Source organism: Microchirus variegatus (assembly GCF_963457635.1).
Source record: "Microchirus variegatus genome assembly, chromosome: 1".
Lineage (NCBI taxonomy): Eukaryota > Metazoa > Chordata > Actinopteri > Pleuronectiformes > Soleidae > Microchirus > Microchirus variegatus.
In genome coordinates, this window is record NC_139802.1 from 6490283 (window position 1) to 6508585 (window position 18303).

The 18303-nt window shown below is 40.6% G+C and overlaps 1 protein-coding gene across 1 annotated transcript; it reads right to left on the bottom strand.

Annotated features, from left to right (window-relative positions):
• Positions 1 to 648: 648 nt before the first annotated feature.
• On the bottom strand, positions 649 to 12630 carry skap2 (src kinase associated phosphoprotein 2). Its single transcript, XM_083893576.1, has 13 exons — positions 12553 to 12630; positions 11246 to 11351; positions 11121 to 11146; positions 8393 to 8491; positions 7486 to 7563; positions 6941 to 7024; positions 6690 to 6814; positions 6271 to 6334; positions 6034 to 6138; positions 5752 to 5826; positions 4381 to 4493; positions 858 to 961; positions 649 to 770 (listed from the first exon to the last, which is right to left on the bottom strand). The coding sequence occupies exons 1-12, from the start codon at positions 12590 to 12592 to the stop codon at positions 869 to 871; spliced, it is 1008 nt and encodes a 335-aa protein (XP_083749702.1). The 5' UTR covers positions 12593 to 12630; the 3' UTR covers positions 649 to 770; positions 858 to 868.
• Between the last annotated feature and the right edge of the window lie 5673 nt (positions 12631 to 18303).

Consider the following 18303-nt stretch of genomic DNA (forward strand, 5'->3'; position numbering starts at 1 on the left):
CGGCCATTTCACTCAGGCATGCAGCTCCAACAACCATCTGCCACTGTGTGATCCTCTGCCCGGCAGAGTCTCCCAGGTGCCATAAAAACACACGCAGTGTCCCTTTGAAGCCCTGAACAAAAGTGCTGACCAGATGAATAAACTCGGGTTTTTAGAAAATAAATAAATTATTTCTTATCTATCCAGGAGGTTTGGCAGATGTATTTAGTGTGCACGCAGGATTTGGATTTGCCAGTGGCCTGATGTTAACGGTCGATCATTACAGAAGGCAAATATTGTGGTTCAGAAAGGCTGGGACATTACCGTTTAATCATTTATTTAGTTTGTTAATATCTAAGCATCATTTTCCTCCAGAAAAATCATGTTTTAAAACATTTCTGTGTCTGTGTGAAAATTTCAGCCTCAAGGTGAAACTGGCAAAAAACATCTGTGTTACTGAGGTAATGTATGACCTCTAAAGATACTCTATTGCCACCTTGTGGCTCAAGTATCACGTTAAATAATAATAATGATGATGATGACGATGATGATGATGACGATGATGAAAAAGCACTGATGCAACAGATCCATTATAATTGAGCCTTTATTGATTTTGCCATTTGCAAATATCACATTTGCCAAAAGCAAAGCATGAAAAGGTGTTGGTGGGGGGGGTAGAGTATTATGTATGGGAAATAAATACAAAAAAAAAATAAGCAGTGCAAAGTAAACAGATGTTCTGTACTTCAGTGATGTGAAAACTGTTCCCGTGGTTATAGGAGGGAATACTCCTAGAAATAACAGAAAACCAGTTAAAACAAAGATAATTAAAAGAAAAGTATTGTTTTCTATAATACAGTGAAAAAAATACAACTTACATAAGGTGTGTTTATAAAGCATACAGCTCCATCAGGTAGTCTTTGGGGACAATTCCTATATTTCCATTCTTCTCTCCAACCCACCAGCCAAAGCTCTGGTACTCCTGGATATAAAGACATGGGTAGACACATAATGTAGGATGCTTCAGACAATAGAGGTTCTACTGTTCAGTTATCATACAAGAAAGGAATGTTATAATTGGAGCTTCAACAATTAATCAATTAATCATTCATCTGTAAAATAAATTGCTTTGGTCATTTTCCAACGCATTGGTTTATCCCATCTTCTCCAGAGGAAGAATGTTTGTGCTTTTCCTTTGTCTGGATTGTCAGACTAATGGGAAGCCTCCATACGCACATAAACCATTCCTCCTTTCACTCCCACTCCCTCACACCCGAAACATCCCATCATCCTTTGCATTTCCCATTCCCCTGCGCTGCCTCTGGCGTCGCTTCTGAGACCGAGAACATTTACCTCCACGCGACACAAAAAACCTTCAGCGTGGACGTAGCCCGTCGCACATAAACGTGTCAGAACGTGACAAGTGATAGCTCCAAATGGCTGTCGCCATGCTGAGATGTGAGGAGGACACAGGGAGTCTGAGAGATCTGAGACAAGAGGGTAAAGACGACCCCCCCCTCTCCTTCTCTTTGGCCAAGAGCCTGAACTCTCATCAAAGTCTTCCCGGGGCATGAATCAAGTCCGAAGATCATGCTCCGACATGGATTAAGGAAAAGGAGCCTGCACAATGTTACACATCCAAAGCAGAACCCAGGAACAAGGAAGCACCACATGTCCCGTTATTCCCATGAGAGTTGGATGGTAGTGTTGGACGTAGGAAGATAACGAGAACAATAGCAATGTTGAAAAGTGACATTTGTTATGGGTTATTGTCAGATAAGAAAAAAAAAAAAAAATGTACTCGATTTACCATCTGTGCCACACAGACACAGATGACATTATTTACAATAATAAAGTTATTAGTTCATCTAATATTATTAACAACAAATTAAACATCCCACCAAACAAACAGGAAGCGTCACATCCATTTCATTTATGTGTTGCATGATGAAAATGTCACTCCATCACTAGACCCTGGGGGATAATACAGCAGACTGACATGAGGTGTGTGTGTGTGTGTGTGTGTGTGTGTGTGTGTGTGTGTGTGTGTGTGTGCACATTATGACTTCCTGCAGCCAGTCTTTGAAAAACAGCGACACTTCATTGTGTAGTTCAGGCTGACAAATAAGTCATGCTCGACTGAGACTGGGGAACAAACGCGAGAACGCATCCACAGAGCCGTGAAAAAGCCCTAACGACGCCGTACACTAAGCTGGCCCGATACCGCCGCGCTGTAATTTTACGATTTCCGCCCCAAATAAAGATTTGCTGAAGGTTGGATTTCACAAACACACCTTGCAGAAAGAGAGAGAAGCTGATGAGCTCTGCAGACACAAAAAGCAACAGCAGCGACATTAACCCCTCACCCATTATCAAGCCATCGGGCCACGTTTGCAAAGTGAGATGTTAAATTTCTCCATTAGTTTTATGGGCAGTGACTTGCACCTTGGGCAGGCGGGTGGGAGATGGTGGGAGTGGGAGTGGGAGTGGAGCGCTGCAGCATATCTAGGCAACACACTCTCTCTCCCCAGTTAGACCCTATATAATCAACACCCAGGTCCTGACTGGGGGGTCTCGCAGCTGTAACACTACAGCTATTTCTGGGCTGTGGAATGGGGGGAGGGACACAGTGAAGCCAGGGAAAGGAGAACTGGGGTGGGAGGCAGAGAGGGGGGGAGGCTGGCTGTCCACTTTAGTTGCAGCTGGCTGCTGCAGTCCAGACACGTTTTATGGTCATTGCCCCTGCAGCAGGCCACAACCCCCAACACCAAGGTTTCAGCTAATGGCACTTCCAGTCTGAGTGAAAGAGCAACTTGATTCTTGGTCCTTCTCCACACATGGAGGAGGAGTAATAAACAGGCATTTGACCAATGAGCATTGACGGATCTGTCTGCTTTGTGCATTTCTTCCTTTATCTTAGTGCTAAATCAATTAATCAATTAGTTAATCAACCCAAAGTTAACAACTACGAAAATCCATTAGTTGTCTCGGGTCGGTTATCAAACAAAAATGCTTGTTCCTGCTTCTGAAAACACGACACCCCACTGTTTGGATAGTGTAATGTTTAAAAAGAAATGTCACCTCGAACTAGATACATCATCAATTAACCAGAAAAATAAAATAACTTGTAGTTACAATCTAGTTCTTTTGTGTGACTTGAAGACATTTTGAATAGTTCTCCCAATCATAAATTACTTTACACAAATTGCAGTTGCACTAAATACATACATAGTGGTGTTTGGTGTAAGAAACTTTGTTTCTTTCTGTATATCTTGTATACTTTCTCACTTTTTTTCTATATGTTCATAATTTGTTAAGTGGTTGAAAACATGTTGCAGTTTTGGGATTAATAAAGTACATCCATCTATCCATCAATCTGATGATTTTAGAAAAAAATAAAAATAATAGTCCTGAAGCCAATCGGTCACAACATCTTTGCGCCACTAGATGGCAGACTTGAATTTGAAAATGGCTCTGGTCTGTTGACATCAGTAATATCAGATGACTACATGCTCCATTGACACCAAACCAGGCAGGAAATCTATAGAAACTGCATATTTCACACATTTCAAAGAAATTGATTAATTATTATTAATAAATAACACCACAAGTTTGTATAAGTGCGTATAGTTCCTCGACTCATTTGCTTTGCGATGTTCAAAAACAAGCTTGTTAAACTTATCGCAAACAAACCTCTCATGAGCACAGATGTGCTCCTGTTGGGTTACATAATAAAGGTAAAGAACCACACGCACCCACCCAACCCCCAGAATCTCCACACCTGGCACACACACACACACACACACACACACACACACACCTTGTCAACAAGCCTTGGAAAGTGTGCGTCCACTACACGTCCTCACCTGCTCTGAATAGAGTGGTGGACTCAGTCTGAGTTTAACTGGGAACACACATTCCAATACTTGGCGAGGTGAGAGAGACGTCTGAGGTGTGTGCGTGTGTGTGTGTGTGTGTGTGGGCTGTTCCCTGCCTGGCATCGCAGCAGCGACAGCACGCTGAAACAGTCCAGATGGAAGTGATGGAATGGCGCTGTGTGCCAGCTAAGGCCGGTTTCCGCCAACAACACTAAAACAGCTTCCTTTGTGACACAACTAATCCCCATCACAGTACCAGAGAGAGAGAGAGAGAGAGAGCCTAGCCCAGTCTGTCTCTTAGCATCAGCTGTTCACCTCCAGGTGGAGGGTTACAGGCTCTGCCAGTAAAGGATGTGAACAGTCGGTTCCTCTGAGGCTCGTCTGGAAATAACCCACACTTCAGGGACAAGCAGCGTCACTCAGACTGCAAACCTCCTCTTAAACTTCTGTTTGTGCTAATCCAGGACTTATAATGCCCATCTGAGGACAAACTAAGGCTTTTCTGATCTCCTCCTAAATGTACCTTGCTGAGGATGTAGATGGCATCTCCACGTCTGAAGGTCAGCTCGTCAGGATGGTCACCGGTGCAGTTCCATAAGCCTTGGTAGTATTTCTGGTAGTCGGTGCTCTTATCAACTGGACACAGGTGGAAGAAGACATGTTTTTTGTGTGTGAATCAAAGTGGTTGTAAGTGAGGGGCAGAACCAACAGGAGGCAGTAGAGAGCCTGAAGCAGATGCAGAGAGGAGTACTTCGAAGGCATCACATAAAAATGCGAATAGAGTGGATGTGTTCACAGTTCCAAATCGCACAACTGACTAATCCTTGCCTCTGCTGAAAACCAACACACCCACTGTCAAAAATCAATCAAACTTTATTTGTGCTGTTTTTTTTGTAGACATAAAATGTAACACAAGGCACTTCACAATAAAAACAAAACGACATCCCCCCGCCCCACACCAAACACACACACACACACATAACAAACATATTCCTTCACACATACAGATCATTAAAAATAAAGATCGCACAAAAAAGGAGCGGAGGAAATGTCATTTCACCAGTTTGCAAAAGGAAACACCAGAGGCAAAAGCAATAAAATAAATACAATAAACAAATAAATACAATTCTAAGCGAGAACAGATGAGTAAGAGCGAGTAAACCTGAATAATAAAGTGTAAACAAGGTAAGATAATTCAGGTCAATATAATGCACCAGTATACTGTATATAAATGCACCATTCAAAATGTAGTATTTAGTGTTAAATATTGGAGCAGATTTTCAAATAGGCAGAAGAAGAAAAAAGTAGATGGAAATGTTATATATGTAATAAGATTAATGATTAACAAGAAGAAAGTTTACTTAAACAGGTCAGAAAGTGTGAAACTAAGTATGTTTGTGTTGAGAAATATCTAAAACGTGAATTACTGTAAAAGGGAGTCATCTAATTTAGTTAGTTATTTCCAGTATTGTGCCAACTCTCAGTTGCACATGTTCACAGGAACTTCCCTACTGTGTTTTTATGTGTGCATTTCCTCTTTCGGAGATGTTCTGACACAAACTCTGACCTCGTCAGGACCAGTAGTTCTCATGGAGACCAATTTCTGAGTTTAGTTTAGGACTGAGATTTGGATTATGGTTAGTTTAAAGTTAGGGGTTAGAGATTAGCTGTTAGTTGTGGTTTAAGGTTGGGGATAAGGCTTTGGTTCGGCCGTCTAAAAGAATGGATGTCACTTTGAGTCCTTTAAAGGATAGCTGTGCAAACCTGTTTGGCCTTTGACCCCTGTGTCTGTGTCTATGTGTCTATGTGTGTGTGTGTGTGTGTGTGTGTGTGTGTGTGTGTGTGTGTGTGTGTGTGTGTGTGTGTGTGTGTGTGTGTGTGTGTGTGTGTGTACCTGCAGGAGGAGGAGCAGGTTTGCTCGACGGCTCCAACTTTGGAGGAGGCATTGCTGGAGTGGGCAGGTCGTCCTCTACAGACACAAGACAGATAAATGTGTTACAAGTAAATTATTTAATTCTTCATTTCATTTGTGGACTTAAAACCAAGAAATTGCAGAAAATGTTATTTACTTAACTGCTGCTAAATTTTCCTGTGGGATTAATAACATTTTTGATCCATCTCTCCATGTATATATTTAAGAAAAAAGAAAATTGAAAGTAAAGCGGTGAAATTAGACCTGGGAGCTCTTCATAGATGTCATCGTCAAATGGTTCTATTGGACCGACATCATCGTACACTTCCTGATCCTCGTCGTCTTCTTCTGGGATGATGCCGGTCATATCTACAAACATTAAAAGGATAATCATGCGTTTGACTTTGACTCGCACACAATTACCGATTCATTTCTGTAACAATCTTGAAGAAATAGAAATTGCTGTGTGTGTGCGTGTCGTAATATATCTTTAGTTCGAACCTTTCAAAACAAAGTCTATCTGTTTCACCCATTCCTCCGCCTCTTTCACCGATGACGCACAAAACTGCGACGACAGACGAGAGAAATGAAAACCGCAGTCAGTGCAACAGGCAGTTCTACATATATTAATTAACATAAACAAATAATACTGCATTTATGCATAGTAAAATGTTCCGAACGTTAGAAACACTCAGTTGGATTTTTTTTTTTTTTTTTTAAATATGCGCGGCGGGTTGAGCCTTTGCAAAGGCGGCAGTGTCAAATGAATGAATAGGTTTGAAAATAAATAGATTTCAAGAAGTACACAAACACACCTGTGGTTAGTCAAGTTTTTAAACGTGGCACTTCTCAAGTTCACCTTTGTTTTTTCTATTTAGGAGGTACATTTGTACTCGTAGATAGCATCAGGATGAGCGTACCTGATAGATGCGCTTGTCTGGAGCCAAAATCTCGAAGCAGCAGTCTTTCTTTGAGTCTTTGCGTAAGGTGCTGTTCATTTTGACAGCGTAGCCGTCAATGCTGAACTCGCCCTTCTGCTGCTTGTCTGTTCAGCCACGATCAAAACATTATTATTGGGCTCAGAAACAACACTCCAGCGACTCCAAAAACAGTACGTGATTCATAGGTAACAGGAAAACTGGGCTGACGGGTGTAAAAAGAGAAGAAGTACCTTTCTCACTGCCGTAATAGTAGAAGGTATGATGGCTGAGAGCACACCATCTTTTCTGCCACTCTGTGCCAAAAAAGCTGTGATCTGTGGAGGGAAAAACAACAATATTTTAATGGAAAGAGGTTTGTTATTTAATAGTTTAATTTGTATGCATATTGCATGATGAAACAAGGCCAAAAAATTAGACGTATACATAATGGTGACACTGATCTTCACATAGATAAGGCCTTCTTTGTCAAAGCACAGCAAATAACAGTAAATGTGGACCTGGGAGCTAACTGCAGTTAGCATTTTGGAAAAGCGATCATTTGCAGGCTCCAGCAGGCACATTGCCTTCATATATAACATGTATCCACTGGACAGATAAATCCTCTGAGGCTGGAAGTTTGTGTAGAACTCTGTGCTGCACTGTGGAGCCAAGAATAGAACTTTTTGCGGACTTTGCAGACTTCCGGTTGTTGTTGATGTCTCTCCATCAACAAAATATTTCAGTGTTTTTGTGCGGCTGAGATACAGTGTTCACACACACACACACACACACACACCTTTTCTGCGCTTCTCCAGGTAACCTTTGAAAACAGACGTCAAGTCCTGAGCTGCCACAGGTGGAGACTGCTGGGAACCTGGAAAAAAAAAAGCGAAAGGTAACGTGAAATCATGCGTTCACCCTGAACCCCATATCTTTACTGCAGGGCTATTTTTAAAAATTTGAAAAACAACAACGACATGAGCAGATGGGTTTCTGGCTGACTTCGCTATCACGTGTTGTAGCTGATGGATGTTGAAATTAAAAGATGAACACTATAGGCCACGGAGGCTCCGGCAAGCAATGTTTTTGCTTCCCGTTTGAGGTCAAACAGCAGATTCCTCATGCAGCATGCAACTTCAATGCAAATGTTCAACTGCTGTGTCAAAGTTGCTTTTGTGTGAAAGAGCAGCCATAAAACTGGCAGCTGCTTCCAGCCCATAAACTCCGGACTCTAATCACCATTTTCACAAGGACTTCCCTGATACTGTGTTTAGACCAAAGAGAGTCAACACGAAACTGTGCATAGATTACCATGATGGAGCACACAGGGTTAAAAACTACTGTATATTGAGGAATGTTTTTCCTCAAACTTAAACCCATGGCAATAATTTTCAGCCCCCAGACTGTGGCAGAGAGCAATAAAGCATGCTCTAGCTGTCAAAGCGGGTGGGGGGAGGGGGGGGGGGGTGAGAGAGGTGGTGGGAGTAGCAGCAGTGCCTCCAAATTGCTCCTCAAGTATGTTGCCAAGTTACAGTTGGAATGTCTCCTTCATTGTGCCACTCAAAGTCACTTTCTCTGGGGCGTAGATGCAAAGATTTGCGTATTTTCATGCCAAGACACAATTTCCAACACTTTAACCCACAGCTTGTTAGTATTTAGCACGCCAATTTTGGACGTCTGCTTAGCGCCAGAGGCTCGCATACCTTCACAAGCGTCATCGTCTTTGTCCGTGCGCTCGGACTGCAGCGACTCTCTGTCGTTGTTGCTGTCAACGTCCTCCTCCGACGATTCGTCGCCACCTGCTAAAGGAAACACAAGAAGCTGTGTGGAAATTATGCTAAACAGTGGTTCCCATGCTGTTTGTTAAAGGTACAGTGTGTAATAAATATTATACTAATGTATTTATTGGAGTGCACAATCACCTGATTGTATGGTAAGACCACTTTTTTAAATGGATAAATTAAACACTTTTTGAGTTTTAATGATACTTCAAGGCTACCGTAGATTCTAGATGCTTGGTAGTGAAGGGTAAGGTAAGGAATATTCAGTTGCAACGTGCAATTTCACCAATAGATGTCACTAAATCCCACACACAGGGCATCTGCAGGTTTCCATTTCCAATTTAAATTTTTCCAATTTTTGGGGAGGGCGATATATTTAATACCTTCCACACAATTTACGACCCATTTCATGTCCAAGTAAATGTCATTCATCAATTAACATAACTACACAGAGTCGCGTTATAGAATCACCTCAAATAAATTATGCTTTGAACTCATATTTGTCGGCACATTTTCTTCAGGAAAAACTGCACAGCTAGTGCCTTGGCTGTGCATGTGGTCGCTAACAGAAGGACTTAGCAGAATAGGGCAGGACTTCGATGCTCCTGATGTGGAACAACAATGACTGATTTCGGGCGTTTGCCGTCCACTTTGTGTCTCTTTGTGCGACTTTAATGCTTTTATTCCCAATGTCCCAAGCTGCAGCGTCCTCTTAAACTGGGGACATGAGAGAACAGGGGTGTCAAACTAATTTTCACTGAGGGCCACATCAGCATAATGGTTACCCTCAAATGGCCAGATAACTGTCATACAGAATAAATGTAACCAAATATGATACTACTCCATAACGTATTGCTAAATAACTTTCTGTATTTATTACTTATTCAAGTTACAAATATGATGCATTATAGATGTAACCCGGTCCATGATGGTGTTTCATGACAAACAGTTTTAAAAGTCTGTATCTTGTCAGGGCAGACCTGCTCACACACCTTCAGCATGCACTGCTTCAAAAACGCAAAAGACTTTGAAGCACGGGCGATTTCTTAAGCCACAATAAAGCGAGCTTTCACTGCCACATCATTTCTGGTTGTGGCTTTTGCTGCAATCACAGTCTCAATCTCAATTTCACTCGGCACATGATGCATATACAATGCGATCTAGTGGCAGGAAATGTAGTTTATGGTCAACGCACGCCTTAAAGCAGCATAGACCTATGTTAACACAGATATTTAAGACCAATTAATCACTCGTGGGCCACATAAAATGCCATGGCGGGCCACATCTGGCCCCCGGGCCTTGAGTTTTACACATGTGTACAAGAAGAATATTTGCCAGTTGGGCAGAGTCTGCACCAGTCAGCTAGTTGAGGACAGTCGGCATGGCTGTTTGGCACAGAAATCTGTTAAGTGTGTGAGGGTAACAGACCCAACCTGACCTCAGTCTCAGTCAAATCAAATATGTTTTAATTTTTTGAGCCAACTCTGGATACAATCAGGTAGTGTGTACTGGTTACTGACCAAACTGCAAACACATGTTGCCAATAGCCAATGAAAAAGAGTCAGCGGGACACAGGACATCGCATCAGAAGACCAAGATGACAGGAAGTAGCGAGAATACCAAACATCAAGTAACGTTCATCAATTTGTTTTATTTAAGGTAGGCAAAAGTGAATTTAAGACTTTTTAAAAAGGCCTTAATTTCAGATTAGACTTTTTAAGACCCTGCAGATACCCCGCAATGCACATTTACAGACCAAATTTTTCCATGCTCTTTGTGAAAAAGTCAAATTGTGAAAATGAAGTGGAAACTTAAAAGGTCCCATATTATGCAAAATCAAATTTTTAATCATTTTAATACATATATTTGGGACTCTGGAGGCCCTACCAATCACCAAAGTGTGGAAAAAGATGACTCACTCATGTTTTTGTGGTCCTCCTCAGTCTAAGTACAGGAGATAAAACATGCAATGTTGACTTCCGCACTCACTGGGACGTCACAATTCCTGGAATTGTTGTGTCGCGGAGCTCTGCTTTGTCCATAAAACACGAGAGAGTTCTGGCGAGGGCAACAGTATCCGAAAACCGGAAGTTCGCGAAAAGTTCTATTCTTGGCTCCACAGTGCAGCACAGAGTTCTACACAAACTTCCAGCCTCAGAGGATTTATCTGTCCAGTGGATACATGTTACATATGACGGCAATGTGCCTGCTAGAGCCTGCAAATGATCACTTTTCCAAATGCTAACTGATGTTAGCTCCCAGTAGCATCTGTGGCTGATGTAATTTCCTGTCCCTTAAGTTCCGTTTTACTTTTTTTTTTTTAAGGTGGACCGAAAGAGATACTACTAAACAGAGCGTTCTGAACAGGGCTGTTTTGGCAGAGTGATTGAACTGCTGTGGTGCTTCATCCTTATGGTATTTTGACCAAAGCATGTCACAGACATGTTCAGTAGGACACCAGGGAACTAGGTTAACTTGGAGAAAAATAATATAATATGGGACCTTTAATTATTAATGTCCTAAAAATAAACATTAAACTAAATTTGTTCACTTTGTCATTTCTAGAATCATGCTGTGGCCTCACACGAGTCCAGATCACCAAGCTGAGAACCAGCGGTGTGACAGATAACAAACAAAGAATACGACTCACATTTGTCCTTAAATTCATGAGGAAAACTGTTGGGAGAGACAGTGAGAGGATGTTAACACAACAGCAACAAGACACTGAAAAGTAAGATTATTTAAAAAAAAAAATGAAATAAATAAATAACAAACCTCAATTTGACATCTTTGATCCGTCTGATGAAAGTCTCCCTCTTCTCTTTTGCCTTCTTGCTTAAATTTTCTGCTTTCAGTCCATCATTGAGGAAATATTCTAAATCTAAAAAAACAAACAAAAAAAACAAGGTAAAACATTAATTAATACAAAATTTGGCTACTGATCATGTTGCAGGAGTCCAAACTGCTAAATGCTGAACACAATTCCTTTAGTCTCACTCAAATTGTATAATCCCCGAATCTCTGCAACAGCCTGTTTAAATCAGCCAGTTATCGGAAGAAAACTTCAATAATTATCTGTGTGCTGATTTATCTTTTGTTGCGTTTCTTGTGGGTGAAATTACAGAGTCCTGCTTTAAATCAGGCAACATTTGAGTTACTTACACATGTAGTATTTTAAATGCTAGAGTATTTCAGGAGAAACTAAACCACACTTTATCAAAACAAGACAGTGGGAAAACACACTGAAGTCTAAACACTTGCTGGCCACTTTATTAGGTACACAGAACACCTGACAGCATATCAGTGTGGTCTTTTGCTGCTTCAAGGTTACATATTATGTGCTTTTCAGAGATGATCTTGGTTGTAACCAGTGCTTATTGGAGTTACGGCTGTCTTTGTTTTCATTTTTAACCAGTCTTACCATTCTCCTCTAACATCAAGACAGGAAACTGCTGCTCACTGGCTGTAGTTTCTCCTTCTCAGACCATTCCACGTCGACCTAAATTGTGGTTTTGTGCATGAAAATCAAGTAGATCGGCCGTTTCCACCGCGCCAGGCTCACTAAGAAGGGAGTGCCGGTGTGTATGAGTGAATGAACACTTTTAGTAGGGTTGTGAATTCATCACATCAACATTTATTTGATGCAGTGAAAGACATAAGCAATGTGTTCGCTCTGTGGGGAAATGAGTTTTGTAAGAGACTAAAGTCATTTACTGTTAGTTTGTGTTGAAGTTTTTGAAAATTCACTGAGTTTTTATAGACTATTGGACTTATTATTGATGGGAACCCACATTTTTAACACTTCTCCTTCAGTGCATCATGTAAAATCTCCACATTGGAGCAGTTTGTCTCAGCCTGTGACACCAGCAACTAGAGAAAGTTTGGTGTGGGTTTAGTTGAAATGACAGAGGACCACACGGTGCATCTGACAAACAGTCATCCATATTGACTTAGTGCTTCCTCTTTTCACACAACGGTCTCGGGTTAAAATTACCTCCCGCGAGTGAAACTTTATAAAGAACAGGGAGAAAACGCTCACAAAACACACGCGAATAAAACCGCGTTTTTCCTGACGTGTTTACCTGAAATCAGCGTCGTCAGCTCCTCGGGAATAGCTCGCATTGTTGTCACTGTTGGTGCAGGCAGCGATGGACGGGCCGACACACAAGGGCTGACTTTATATGACACGGAAGTGTCGGTGGACGCAGAGACGAGGAAGTTCACTCTGTTTAATCAGTGACCAACAACAGTCTCACTCATGTTTGTTCTTCTGTGTGCATTTATTTACACATTTATTTTACTTATACTATTGTTATAATATTATATTTATCTATATTATGTACAGAGTTGAAATTATTCACATCATCAAATAAAATAACAAATAACAAATAACAAATGTGACATGTTATCAGTTACTTATGTCACATTGATTAAAATATATTATACTGTTTTTCCCCCCCAAAAAACATTTTAATTCAATGTGAGTCATCATCACATGCAGTAATTTAATCAAGTACAAATACTCTGTTACTGTACTTAAGTACAGAATTCACGTATCTCTAGTTTACTTTGTCATTTGTATTTCTAGCTACTTTTACTTTTAGTCCACTCCATTTCCTCGAACTATCTTTGTTACTACCAAATAAAATACCCATACCTATTCACATGCTTCAACATTGGGTTAAGTGTTTTGCTCAAGGACAGATATAGACTAGCAGAGCTAGGAATTGAACCCAAAACCTTCCACGCGAGACAATTCACCCTACCACTGAGCTACCATGGCTAGATCATAACTCCTAATTTTTTAAAATACTTTTACTTTGATTTCTAAAACTTAAAGGTGTCATATGTAAGAATGTGGCCAAAAACGGTTACTACATTCAAATTCAAAAACCGAGGTCTTTTAGGTTTCGTTTTCCTGACGTAACTGGCAACCCGTGGTTGCTCGGCAGCTGAGACTCTACTGACTGCAATGATTGATAGACGGTGGTAGGTGGCGCCACATGCCAAAACATGATTTCAAAACATAATAAACATGATTTGCAGTCTGCAAAAAACGTTTTTTTTATTGCAAATATTGGCTGTATATGTGGCTGTACTGTTGTTGTTGGTGAGTTCAGTATCTTATATGAATATTATTCCTCTCTGTGTCTTTGTGACATATTAGGAGGATTTTATTGCCAGTTGCTTTAGATTTATTACATGATGCACCTTTAAGTGTCTTGCTCAAGGACACATATAGACTAGCAGAGCCAGGAATTGAAGACAAAACCTTCCAGTTGCAAGACAATTCACCCTACCACTGAGCTACCATGGCTCGATCCTAACTCCTCACTTTGTTTAATACTTTTAATTCTAAAGCTTAAGTAAATTAAGTAAATTTTATATCAGAAAATGGCTTTTGATACTTACATACAGTATTGGAAGTATCCCTTTAAAGTACTTTATAAGGAACATTCACAGGCAAGATGGTTGAAGCAGCTGTCATGAGCTATAATTCATCTGCACTTTCTTTGAAAAAAATGTATTATACCTTTTGTGAATGAGCCTCTTTCTTTCTTTCTTTCTTTCTTTCTTTCTTTCTTTCTTTCTTTCTTTCTTTCTTTCTTTCTTTCTTTCTTTCTTTCTTTCTTTCTTTCTTTCTTTCTTTCGTTCTTTCTATTCTTTCTGTCTTTCTATCACGGTAGGTTTTTACGTTGTAACAATTATATATTAGTATAATTATAATAGCCCTCTCCAAATAGGCAGCCCATCTGGAAAGCATTGGTTAGTCAGCACATTACACATTTAAGGCTTGTTTGAACTGCTGTAAGGCAGGCTGATGGGAGAGGGTTCCAAATTTGTGCGAGAGAGAGAGAAAGACAAACCAACAGTTCACACAGAGAGCAAGTACTTAGTGTCAGCATAGAAGGAAGAAAAAGGACAAGATCTCCGGCAGGACCAGACTCAGAGGTGTGTGTAGCCGTCTGTGTCGGCCAACTGTGGTGAAAGGGGAAAATGAGGAGAGAGAGATGATGATGTGGCAGAACAGGAAAGAGTCAGATGTATACTACATGGATCCTGTTGTTCACTCTCACACAGTAATTAGTAACACTGTACTGCTGCAGCTCATACATTGTCATTGTTATCAAAAATCGTAAAAGGCCATATAGTTTGACGGAGAACACAGCTCGTCGTGTTCGCAAACTGGAACCTGATGTGCCCTCAGGACGGAAATACACAAGAGTGAAATGTAGAAACTCCAGAACCCACTGTCCCACTGCCATCAGACTCCTAAACCGCTGAGAGGAGTTTTAATAATAATGGACATGTATCACCAGTTCCAGAGACTCTTTCACTCATCCTTACCTTTACCAGGTACATCAGAGAACTATGGTGGTCTCCTCATTCCACAAAACATGTTATTCTTCTTCAGGCTGATGGTGCAATGATAATGCAACATCCTCTCTAAAAGCGAGGTTATTTCCTTAAATAACACGTATAAAGCTAATTCTAAACCCTCTAAAACCAAACATTTTATTTTAAAGCAATTATACACGTATACAATCATACTTTAATTTTTAATTTATGCCGATAAAAGCAGAAATTAGCCCTCCTAAATGCAATATATTCACTTGTGAGAGTCAAATGTGCATTTGCAGGTCGTCCATTATGTGTTGCAGTTTGTACTAATTGTTTTGAGAAATGCACGATTATAGAAATGTGGTGAAACGACAGGGTGAAAACTGTGTTACATCAGTGTGTGTGTGTGTGTGTGTGTGTGTGTGTGTGTGTGTGTGTGTGTGTGTGTGTGTGTGTGTGTGTGTGTGTGTGTGTGTGTGTGTGTGTGTGTGTGTGTGTGTGTGTGTGTGTGTGTGTGTGTGTGTGTGTGTGTGTGTGTTGACAGGCCTCTGATGCTTTAATGGAGCACCGGCTCTTTACAGACTCGTAAAGTCAGAGGATAATGTGATGATCACATTTGTGATTGATCTCAGATAATAATGTTTCTCTGGCAGGTCCTGCTCTCTGTGACTGACTCACTGAACACATTTGGAGTGTGTGTGTGTGTGTGTGTGTGTGTGTGTGTGTGATTTTTTTCCACAGTGATGTAAGCACTTTGAGTTTATGAATATGTCAACACTGTAAATCTAAACAGGGATTATTAATAGATGAAAAGGCAATTACATTAAACTGGTCTGGTGGTTCCTTTGCCAGGTATTTTAGTCCAAGTGTTTTACAGAGTCTGTGCTTCCTCTATTGTACACTTTTTTTTTCTTTCTTTTTTTAATAATACTTGCATCATCAATGTCAAACTCAAAATATTCGCCAAATCTGATGCACCAAGTTCTTAAGAGTAACAAAAGTTGTGTCTTCTGAGGCTCCTGTTGTGTCCAAGGAGAGGAGCCTGTTGTCATAGTGTATAATTAGATTAGATTAGATTAAGATTAAGAACCCTTTAAGTCCCGCAAGGGGAAATTCAATTCTGCAGTGAGTTAGTGAACACACACAGCGAGGTGTAGAACATGTAACCCTTGCTCAACAGCACTTCAGCTGCGGACTGGTCGGGGATTGAACCGGCTACCTTCCGGTCTCGAGCTCGAAGCCCTAACCACTAGGCCACAGCTGTGTCAGCCATTCATAAGTTATCTTTTGACACGCAAGTATCACCCAATCCTGGTTAAAAGAGCGAGCCTTTGAACTGTGAAGCCTCTTGTTGTGGAGAAATCAGACAAGAAATGTCAGAACAGCTCTGGAGGGGCAGAGTGTGTGTGAGGAGGCAGCAGCCTTTAGCTGCAGGTGGTGAACAATGTGTGTCAGAGCTGACACTGACACACACACACACACACACACTTCAAACACTGTTTTCATTTCAGTTTAAGTCCCGGGAAGACAATGACGTCCAGATACAGTCGCTTCGCTCTCAAAGAGAAAAATAAAGCGCTCACTCACGCATGCTGCAATAAATATCTTTGGTGTTAAAATGTTTTTCGTGTTATCACTTCCTCCTCATGTCTCGCCTCAGAAATACATTGTTACTCGTGATTTAGTTCTTCGGTGACGTCACTTCCTGTGAGAGTCATTCCAGGCAGCCAGTAAATTCTCAAAACCCTCTGTGGTCATTCACAACCTGACCCCCTTCTGACCTGGCACTAGTTCCTCCCAGTTTGGAGGGAGAAGAGAGCCAGCTTGGCCTTTGACCCCTATGTGTGTGTGTGTGTGTGTGTGTGTAGGAAGAGGAGGAGTCTACTGGCACAGGGTTGTATCTGGTTACCCGTGAAACTTCCTCATACTGGCACTTATCACACTCACAGGTCTTTCTTTTGAATGTTAAGTTGCTTCCCCTTTCATCCTGGTCCTTATCAGTCTGCAGTTAAACATTGTACTTTTAAGAAGCTGAAGAGATAGAGAGAGTGGAAAATACGATGCAGCTGATGCCTGGTTCATTTTTTTTGTAAACTGGAGACTGTGGACAAATACATTGTGAACTACTGTTTTTTTAAGAATAACAGTCATTGAGATGTTGTGTGGTCTAACAATATTAAAACAGCTGCAGCATCAAATCAAACCCAGTCAGTCTGCATGCTTTGATTCCCTAGAATCAGTCAGTGCTCAGTCCTTGCAATTTGCAATTGGCGCACAATTATATCCATCACTTAAAACCACATCTCAGTAAGCATGGCATGTTCACCCCCTTTTAATCATCGCCATGAGGCTCTGAGCTCAACCACAGCACAAGGAGTGAACACACACACACACACACACACACACACACACACACACACACACACACACACACACACACACACACACACACACACAGGGTGGCAGAATCTGCTCAGAATCATCGATCACTGCAGTGTAATTATTAATGAACAAAAAAAGAAAACAACAACAACACACAGTATCACAACAAAACTGTTGAGTGGCAAAGGATCAGCTGTGATGAATATGTTCAGCAGTAAATATATGACATGGATGTGTTTTCATATTTATATCTACAGATTTACTCTAATTTGCATTTAATTCATTGTCAGTAAACAGAATAAAACCATTCTGCTATTTAACTGGAATCTGTCCCTGGTTTATTTGTGTATTTGTGCTCCCGCACAGAAAACCCAATTTAAGTATAATTTATACCGATTTAGGGGAGAGAGAAAAATGCTGTTTTGAATTAAACTAAAAAAAAAAAAGAAAAAAAATCTTAATGAAGACTTTCTTGGCGGAGGCGCGATTGTTAATTCAGAGTTTGCCTTACATTGTGGAGCAGGCTATAAACAAGCACCCTCAGTGCTGTGAGTTTTATAGGCAATAAAATTTAATTTGAGAGCCAAGAAAAGTCATAGCTTTTGGCCTGGGACTCCCAGCAGTCAACGATCACAGCACATTCTCTCTTTTTCTGGGCCGTGGTTTCCACAGACGATCCATCCTTTTTTTTTTTTTTACCCAATGTCCGAGTGCAATTAAATTTAATTTAGCCTGTAATATTCCTGCATATTTTGTTGGACAATTTGTTTCACTGAGGAAAGTTTGAAATATAAGTTTAAGGAACTTTTTTTTCGTAAATGTCGAATTTTTTGACTTTTTTTATTATTCTTTTAAAACGGTTATTTTTTATATAAAATCAGCAGAATTTGAGACGTTGAGAAATAAAACAATATACCATCTGATTCCTCTCAATGTGACATTTTATTTCAAGGAAAATAGTCTGCTTATAGCTGACATCCGTATAAAAATAAATGTTTAAATGTCCTCCCTCGAAACAGCCCGCGTGTTGGCAAAATAGTTTATGTTTTTTAAACTTACCTTGTGAGATCTATTAAATATTTCCCCCCTGATTAATTGAGTACACTGAC

Coding starts and splice junctions, on each gene's coding strand:
- skap2 (XM_083893576.1), bottom strand. CDS start 12,592: ATGCGAGCTATTCCCGAGGAGCTGACGACGCTGATTTCAG. Junction 8,492..11,120: donor TCATGAATTTAAGGACAAAT/GTGAGTCGTATT, acceptor TGTTTCCTTTAG/CAGGTGGCGACGAATCGTCG. Junction 6,815..6,940: donor CTATTACGGCAGTGAGAAAG/GTACTTCTTCTC, acceptor GTGGCTGAACAG/ACAAGCAGCAGAAGGGCGAG.